The sequence below is a fragment of the Sinocyclocheilus rhinocerous genome, unplaced genomic scaffold, assembly GCF_001515625.1.
Source record: "Sinocyclocheilus rhinocerous isolate Xijiao unplaced genomic scaffold, SAMN03320098_v1.1 scaffold3914, whole genome shotgun sequence".
NCBI classification, from domain to species: domain Eukaryota; kingdom Metazoa; phylum Chordata; class Actinopteri; order Cypriniformes; family Cyprinidae; genus Sinocyclocheilus; species Sinocyclocheilus rhinocerous.
In genome coordinates, this window is record NW_015639765.1 from 31,984 (window position 1) to 41,265 (window position 9,282).

Sequence of the window (9,282 nt, forward strand, 5' to 3'; positions counted from 1 at the left end):
GGTCAGTACGCAGTGTTGCCAAGTCTGCTGTTTTCCTGTGGAATTGGGCTATTTTTACACTGTTGCCACAGGTTGTTTTTTGTCCTCACGTTAAAGTGATCTGTCCCCCCCCCCCATTTCGACGGAGGGGGATCCACGCCGGAGGGGAGGACGGTGTAAAAATGTGATTTTTAAACGAGTTTTGAATAGCAGTTGGGCTTGTTTTGTTTTGCAGACCTGGCAACCTATCAGTTCGTCTACCCTAAGTTGTTTCGGCAAGTGTATAGTGTAAATGCAGATATATGGTTCATCTTATAAAAGAAGATTTAAGCTGGTCGTCAGAAAAAACTGATAGTCTACAAATTGGAATTGGGCATCAAGAACTGCAGTGCAAATGCGGCCTAAATGACTAGTCAGTTGTTGAATAGCTAGTTAACTAGTCACCCACCATGGCCTATCCCTGAAGTCATTAAGTTTATGTACAGTACAGTATTTCCTTGTTAACCTGCGCATGCATCTATTAGCCACTGTTTTTCCTCTTATCATTTTCTCATCGTCTTTCAACAGTCCATGTCTATCATTTAATCAAATGCTCAGTGTTTATTTAACCAGCCACTCACCTACTTCCTCATAACATGCTTGACTAATATGCATTTCCTCAAAAAAGAGGCACGCAACACAGGCAAAAAAATTCCCTTGACTGGCTGCACAAAACAACATCCTTTGATAAGGCTGGAAAACAAAATGCCTGTGTTTCTATCAGCCATTAACTGTTGACAGATCATGGTACGCAACCATCTCTGCAGTCGTTAATACTGCCACTCTTGGCTTTCATATAGAATCCCTCCCTTCTCCCAGAATGCCACAGTGTAGTACATGTTGAGATCTGTTTTCATGCTAGAGCTTTCTTGGGACTTGTAAGTACCAAACTCCCTGTTTCCCTTCAGGCCATCCAGAAATCCATCCAGACTAGTGGGCGACAAGTCAACATGGAGGTGGTCAACTATGATGGTCAGTGTCTTTCAGAAACAAGATAATTTTTTCTAGTTAAGGGAGTATTTTATTTTTAATAAATTCATCAACAGTTGATGTTACAGCACATTAAAAAACATGTTTTGTGTTTGTAGGACTTACGCCTCTCCATGTTGCAGTCCTGTCCCACAATGCTGTAGTGCAGGAGCTGTGCTGTCACGGGACGCCCCCCTCTGCTCAGAATCTGGCTCTGCTGCAGAAGAGGAAGCTGCTTGGGGAGTGTATCAGCACTTTGTTGCTCATGGGCGCGTCGCTGGAAATGAAGGTGAACATTGTTTTGTTGCCGCTTAAGGTGTCATTGTGTCTGCTGTTCTAGACTGCATTTTCACCGTTTTTCAAACAGGATCGCAAAAGTGGCCGCACCGCTCTGCATATGGCTGCTGAAGAGGCTAACGTTGAGCTTCTGCGCCTTTTTCTGGATCAGACCAACTACTTCTCTATTATAAACGCAAAGGTTAGTGAGCAGTGTTGTGTGGCACACTCACCTACAGGCAGTCAGCCCTAGGGTTTGATGTGACCTCTCGTTGTGTGATTGGCAGGCATACAGTGGGAACACAGCGCTGCACATGGCCAGCGCTCTGCAAGGCCGCCAGGCTCAAGTGGATGCGGTTCGATTACTGCTGAGACGAGGAGCCGATCCCAGTGCCAAGAACCTGGAGAATGAGCAACCGGCCCAACTAGTGCCCGACAGTCCGCTGGGAGACCAGGTCAGAGAACTTCAGTGCTAGTTTGACCTCTACAATAGGGATGGGCATTTGTCATGTCTTCCTTTTTGAGTACTGGAAAGCTCCGTAAAGCGATTAATTGATTAACTGAGGGGGCGGGGCGGGGCTATGTACGTCATGGAGAAAACTATTGTAATAAAAACAATCAAATTATTGATGAAAATATGATGGGGATAAATAACAAAAAATGCTAGTTATTATTAACAATGCATCATCCATATTTTTGAAAAAGAAACTTATGAAAACATGAAACACATGTCAGTAATGTTGGGCATTGCCGTTTGAACTGTGTGAACTGAAGCTGAAGAGTAAACGAACTTCGGTAAACTGTTCGGTAAACGCTTTGCTAGCGTGTTAATTTCCTGATCGAAATGCTTCTTGTATGAGATTAATCATATAAATACACAACATAAACGTAAAACTGCAACTTAAATCCATTTAGATAAGGCTGGAAAACAAAATGCCTGTGTTTCTATCAGCCATTAACTGTTGACAGATCATGGTACGCAACCATCTCTGCAGTCGTTAATGCTGCCACTCTTGGCTTTCATATAGAATCCCTCCCTTCTCCCAGAATGCCACAGTGTAGTACATGTTGAGATCTGTTTTCATGCTAGAGCTTTCTTGGGACTTGTAAGTACCAAACTCCCTGTTTCCCTTCAGGCCATCCAGAAATCCATCCAGACTAGTGGGCGACAAGTCAACATGGAGGTGGTCAACTATGATGGTCAGTGTCTTTCAGAAACAAGATAATTTTTTCTAGTTAAGGGAGTATTTTATTTTTAATAAATTCATCAACAGTTGATGTTACAGCACATTAAAAAACATGTTTTGTGTTTGTAGGACTTACGCCTCTCCATGTTGCAGTCCTGTCCCACAATGCTGTAGTGCAGGAGCTGTGCTGTCACGGGACGCCCCCCTCTGCTCAGAATCTGGCTCTGCTGCAGAAGAGGAAGCTGCTTGGGGAGTGTATCAGCACTTTGTTGCTCATGGGCGCGTCGCTGGAAATGAAGGTGAACATTGTTTTGTTGCCGCTTAAGGTGTCATTGTGTCTGCTGTTCTAGACTGCATTTTCACCGTTTTTCAAACAGGATCGCAAAAGTGGCCGCACCGCTCTGCATATGGCTGCTGAAGAGGCTAACGTTGAGCTTCTGCGCCTTTTTCTGGATCAGACCAACTACTTCTCTATTATAAACGCAAAGGTTAGTGAGCAGTGTTGTGTGGCACACTCACCTACAGGCAGTCAGCCCTAGGGTTTGATGTGACCTCTCGTTGTGTGATTGGCAGGCATACAGTGGGAACACAGCGCTGCACATGGCCAGCGCTCTGCAAGGCCGCCAGGCTCAAGTGGATGCGGTTCGATTACTGCTGAGACGAGGAGCCGATCCCAGTGCCAAGAACCTGGAGAATGAGCAACCGGCCCAACTAGTGCCCGACAGTCCGCTGGGAGACCAGGTCAGAGAACTTCAGTGCTAGTTTGACCTCTACAATAGGGATGGGCATTTGTCATGTCTTCCTTTTTGAGTACTGGAAAGCTCCGTAAAGCGATTAATTGATTAACTGAGGGGGCGGGGCGGGGCTATGTACGTCATGGAGAAAACTATTGTAATAAAAACAATCAAATTATTGATGAAAATATGATGGGGATAAATAACAAAAAATGCTAGTTATTATTAACAATGCATCATCCATATTTTTGAAAAAGAAACTTATGAAAACATGAAACACATGTCAGTAATGTTGGGCATTGCCGTTTGAACTGTGTGAACTGAAGCTGAAGAGTAAACGAACTTCGGTAAACTGTTCGGTAAACGCTTTGCTAGCGTGTTAATTTCCTGATCGAAATGCTTCTTGTATGAGATTAATCATATAAATACACAACATAAACGTAAAACTGCAACTTAAATCCATTTATACAAAATTATGTGAATACACAAGTGAACTTGAGTAACTCATATGTGTGTGTACTCACATAGTCGCATATTAGTTCCTAAGATCTGCTTTTGAATAGTCATGTAGTGTTAAAAAAGAGAGAACTAGACTGGAGTAACGTTAATGAAACCGGTTTAAGCAGTTCAGGCAAAAGAGCCTCAGGCTCTTTGCATGACTCACTGATCCCATAGAGATTTCCAGTGACCCGTTTTTCTCTGTAATTTCCACAGGTGCGTCGGATCCTGAAAGGTAAAGGAGCACAGTCCCGCTCATGAGCGACCGTCCCATTCTTCCCTTCAGAATCGCTGTCAGTCAGGCAGTCTGTGTGTACAGATTCATTTGCCACTTCGGGCAGATGTCGGTTGTTTCTGTGAAACAGTTTTATCATTGTTCACTACTGAGTAGTAGATGGTAAAGGAAAGTGAGAGCAACAGTTCAGAGAAGCTACCTGGCATTAGAAGAGGAATCCAGTGTTATGAGGAAGTTCAGGAAGGATTATTTAGAAAGTAATGATAAATGAAAGACAGCGTTAAAGAGAAAGAAAATGAAGTCATGCTGTCATCCAGATTCACTGGATTGAACAGTGAATCTTCTCTTGTTCAGTAGCAGATCTGAAGTGTTGCATTTGGCTCTGGTGTGTAAAAAGGTTGTAAACTATAATCTCTAAACAACGTAACTACATCCGTATTGTTGTTATTATTATTACTCTTATGTGTGTTTTGTCAGAAGGTTTGCACGTTAAACATGATCAACAGTCTTTACCTGAGATGGTAATCAGTAACTTTAAACCTGTTAAACCAGAACGTCCCTGATTGTTGGCTTAAGGCGTGTTTCAGCATGTTATTTTGGGACTTTCTTCCATCAATAATTAACTTTTCGTGCGGTCATGTGACTCTCTAGAAGTCGTTTTATTATCCTGGATTATTATTCTGATTTTTATTATTCTTTTTCTATTGTAACTTCTATTCTCAGAATCAACAGTAAAACCCACATAAAAATAGGGTTAAAGGTGTTTATTTATGAAGACAGAAAGAGACTGTTTTAGTGCATTATAATAGCTCATATTAAACATATCTGAATGATATTGCTGATGTATATGTTTTTGTGGTGATGGGATAAGTATATATTGTTATTTTGTAATTTTGTATATATATTATGTAATTCAGCATTATCTTTCCATTGTGCTTCAGTAGTGGGTTAGTGTTTGCTTTGCAGGTCACTTGATATTCTGTGAGTTTGAATTGCCAGCTGTAATTCAGTCTTAAATAAAGTTTCCTTTTTAGTGTCTGCTGTTCTCATGAGAATTTCAGTCATGTCAGGAGGCTGAAACAGAACTAGAATCGCATTTCAGAAGAGTGTCTAAACAGAAGAGCAGAAAACTGATCCAGACCAGGAAATAATCACGCTGTTTTTATCTCAGTACAACTTACAGGAAATAATGGAAAAGACCAAAAGATTGCAATAATAGTAGGAATGTGAATGATGGCTGTCCATTATTGGCACAGTGATTACCTGTTAAAGTGTTTACTTGGTGAAGCATTTGTCAAAGCCATGTTCATCTGCTACTAACCTTTGACCTTTAAATTCCTTTAAAATCATCACAATGACCAAAATGCTACATTCATATACATACAATAGGCACACAGAAGACACTGAGAATAGATTTGAAAAGTATATCCCAGGAGATTCCCCTCACTTATGTAAGCTGACCATTTATATAAGAGGAAAGCACAATATGTCATTGTGTAACAGATGGAAGATTTCCTCATATTCTGACTGTGGAGAATCCGGTGAAACTCTAGAGGACTTTTGGGAACCAACAAAAGTTTTAAATCATCAGCTATAACCTCGACTTCTGCATTACCTTGTATTTTTCCTGCTTCAGTTCTTACACATCACATTGCTGCACAATTCTTGTGTTTTTCTTGTGTATATAAATAACCTTGATAGAAACATAAAACCACAATATTTTCACAGTTCACTGAACCTCAAGTTTCATTAACCTAAACCAGGACTCACATCAAAAATTCCCTCATACTGAACAAGATTTTTTATTCAGTGTCAATGTCTTTGAGTGTTTACATGCACATTGTTTCATTTCAATAGTAAAAAAAAAAAAAGATACAAGCAGGACGAAGATTATTCAAATAAAGATCAGTTTGTGTGAATATGAAGATCCTGTGAATGTGTTCATTCCTTACAACCACAGTTTCATTGGTCTGTGGTGTTTAAATAATAATCAAGCCCAATTTAAGATTCAACCATTGATTGACTGATTGCTCATTCACTTTTCTCAATACTTGCCCTCATTGTCTATAATCAAAAACACATTGTTAATAAGAGATTATTAACAACTACATGAACAAATCAAACACAATACATTATCATACTAGAACTAGTAAAGCTTTATTCACTACACATTCCTCAGGTGTGTCTGTTTAATGTGATTTAAGTGTGTGCAGTAAAAACACAATATAAAAAAGTTGGACGTGTCTGATGTGGCACGCTATTGTCTGCAGGAATTCAAGCAGGCTCTATCTTACGGTGAGCGTGATTTCACCAAGTACAACATGTTCCTGGATCAACATCCTTGTTGATCCTGGAACAACATTCCTATCAACCAATCAGAAATGAGGGATAACTTTTCAGGAAATATCTGTTTTAGGCTTACAATCAGGGTTAGGTGCTTCTACACCCTTGTTAATCAGCTATCATTTCACACTGTTTTTAGGAATAAATTATGGGTAGGGTTAGGTTTAGGGGTAGGGATTGGGTTAAAGGGGTCATATGATGCTGATGCACCAAGAGCTTGTAACACTCCAAAGAGCAAGGAAAAACTGAAATCGCATCATATGACCCCTTTAAGTCTGTATTTTTGGACAGTAATGTTGATCCAGGATCAACAAAAGATGTTGATCCAGGAACATGTCTTACTTGGCAAAATCAAGGCGACCCTATTTTACATCAGATTTTTAAAAATTAACTTAATATTTCCACATTTTCTTATTTTTTGTTGCACATTAAATAAAAGCACATGCCAGAATATAATTTCTTAGTCTAGTATGAGTCCACTGTATCGTTTTTCTTTTCTTCATCGGTGGATTTTAAAAATATGCCACGTCTGAAAGAGGCTCCACTTCAAAACATGCTTCAGTTTTAAAAGAAGTCGAAGTCTAAACCAGTGTGTCTGCATGTTTGAGCTAAACAGTCACTGGAAATCATTAAACAAAAGCCTTTGTAAGGATTTCGTACTCAGTTTACATGCTTGAGGCAGTTTGTAACATGAGTGACTTTATATTATAACTTACTTTATAGATTCAAGAACAACATACTTGGCTGACAAGCTAATAATCAACATTATTAACAAAGCGGGATGCTGCATTTAAAAATACAGGAAGGTTTCTCTAAAGCCTTTCTAATCACACTGATATTAAAACATAATTTGCAATATTTTTATTTAATATATAATAATTTGTAATATAATTTTTTAAATATTGTTATGGAGTTATTTGTTCCCAGAGGCTACAATAGCACCTCTGATCAGCAAACACAACACATACAAACGCAACCCATGATAGTCAACATGCTGATTGAGTTACACAAATCAATTACACCCAGGACTCATCTTAGCTGATCTCAGCTCTGTTGTCAGGCGTTATTGTGAGAAGAACACTGTCTCAATGGCTCTGGTTCATGTTGAGATGACAGTATGGGAACTCCCACTTCCTCCTGCAGGTGCTTGTATTTCCTGTCCAAGTCAGATTCCCAGCACTGATGTGTCATCCCACAACTGCTGTCTTTTTATAGATTATTTGACTAGAATATTTATGACATACACACAAAAACCAAACATTTGATTTGTCAAACAATAATGTCACAATGACATATTTCATAATTCAGCAGGTGGTTTATTCTGATGTTTCGGTCATGTCAACAATTTCAATACAATTTTTAAGATGAAAGGAAGAAATATTACATTTTATACAGTTAATTGATAAACACATATAAAAACAGTTTAGTCACCTATCAAATACGCTGACCTTTTACCCGACAACGTTCTGGAATCTCCGCGGTCAGTCAGAGAATGAGTGCTGTTACACAACAGTGCAACAGAAACTTACGTAAATGAGAGGCTCAACTTTCCTTCTGAAAGTGAATGTTATTATTCCTGTACATTTGAATGATGTTCCCACCCTGATGTCAGTCATTTTGGGGTGTTGCGACCTGATGTTCGGGCTGTTATGAAACAAATTTCACTGTTCACAATACAGCTCAAAGCAGCTATACAGAAAATGATACTGTTAATATAAGAATACCTTAATGAATTACATTGAGCAGTTTAGAGCTATTCGTACATGATTATTTTAACTCATCAGCTTGAGTAAAAGTCTCATTGTCTGTGACAATCCGACCGAGAAGGCTGGAAGAAATCTGCTGCTACTGGATTTAAGGTTGAGAAAAGCTTGTCTAACACATCATGGTGTCTGGACGGGAATATATCAGTAATCAACAAATTCTGTGGCACAAAGCCACAGTTTCATTTTTGACCAAACTATACAAACATCACAGAAACATCTGAGAAACTGTGACTGCCATTTTAAATGAAACGCTCCTGTGTTCAGACAAACAGACTGAGATCAACATCTAAATCTTCTAAACACTGTGTGGCACGCTGGATATTGCAGACGTGTCTCAGCGTGTCAGTAATGTCAGAAATCTGTTCATTCTTCATTTTCATTGTGTCTAACATTGTTCTCTCTCATTCTGAATCTTCATCAGATTGTCGTATTGAAGAGCGGAGAGTCAGATTGTTCTACAAGAGGAATATAAATGTGTCTGTTTAATACAGCTGATGTTAAATACAGTTGATAAAGACACTGAACAGAATCCCAGATCACGTGTTCTAATAGAACTGGTTGATCTGAATACTCATACATGGGGAGGAAATAGATACTTAAGTGATTCATGAAACAGGTTTGTATGGAGTAAAGCACAAGGATTAACACTGGTTAAAAATCAAGACAAAAATGACTCCAAACAGTGCTAATGATATCTGACCAATGATTCTGTCACTCAGCAACATGATCAGTCATTCTAGTGTTTGTGTTTAATTATAATGAAAAACACATATAGGCCTACTGATGGAAGTCAAAGGTCTAGTTTCCACATTTGAGACTGTTTGTGTGACAGTCCTGCAGTTTAATTTACACCTGAACCTACATTAAACATTAATCATCTATAAACTTTTATTTGAGAGTCTTTGCTAAAGACAAACCTATAACCTATTATATGACACTTTGATTACAGTGCGATGCAATTAAAATGCAATTAAATAATGTGAAATGTTGACTTCCTGACTTAAAAACAAGTTAAAGGGGTCATATGATGTTGCTAAAAATAACATTATTTTGTGTATTTGGTTTAATGAAATGTGTTTATGCAGTTTAAGGTTCAAAAAACATTATTTTCCACATAATGTACATTATTGTTTCTCCTCTATGCCCCGCCTTTCTGAAACGCTTTTTACAAAGCTCATCGGTTTGAAAAGCTAGGTGTGCTCTGATTGGCCAGCAGTCCAGTGCGTTGTGATTGGCCGAATACCTCAAGCGTGAGA

General features: G+C 39.0%; 2 protein-coding genes across 3 annotated transcripts in view; both read left to right on the forward strand.

Annotated features, from left to right (window-relative positions):
- LOC107751656 (NF-kappa-B inhibitor zeta-like) overlaps positions 1-2,161 on the forward strand; it is a 6,815-nt gene extending 4,654 nt beyond the window's left edge. For both annotated transcript variants that reach the window (XM_016567398.1, XM_016567397.1), the window contains exons 8-11: positions 927-990; positions 1,107-1,276; positions 1,355-1,465; positions 1,551-2,161. In XM_016567398.1, the coding sequence (XP_016422884.1) occupies positions 927-990; positions 1,107-1,276; positions 1,355-1,465; positions 1,551-1,739 (534 nt within the window). In that variant the 3' untranslated portion in view covers positions 1,740-2,161. The remainder of the gene's footprint in view (positions 1-926; positions 991-1,106; positions 1,277-1,354; positions 1,466-1,550) is intronic.
- A 25-nt stretch (positions 2,162-2,186) lies between these two features.
- Positions 2,187-4,955, forward strand: LOC107751657 (NF-kappa-B inhibitor zeta-like). The gene is made up of 5 exons (XM_016567400.1): positions 2,187-2,463; positions 2,580-2,749; positions 2,828-2,938; positions 3,024-3,191; positions 3,899-4,955. The coding sequence occupies exons 1-5, from the start codon at positions 2,442-2,444 to the stop codon at positions 3,941-3,943; spliced, it is 516 nt and encodes a 171-aa protein (XP_016422886.1). The 5' UTR covers positions 2,187-2,441; the 3' UTR covers positions 3,944-4,955.
- Positions 4,956-9,282: the final 4,327 nt, after the last annotated feature.

Coding starts and splice junctions, on each gene's coding strand:
- LOC107751657 (XM_016567400.1), top strand. CDS start 2,442: ATGGAGGTGGTCAACTATGATG. Junction 2,939..3,023: donor TCTCTATTATAAACGCAAAG/GTTAGTGAGCAG, acceptor TGTGATTGGCAG/GCATACAGTGGGAACACAGC. Junction 3,192..3,898: donor ACAGTCCGCTGGGAGACCAG/GTCAGAGAACTT, acceptor TAATTTCCACAG/GTGCGTCGGATCCTGAAAGG.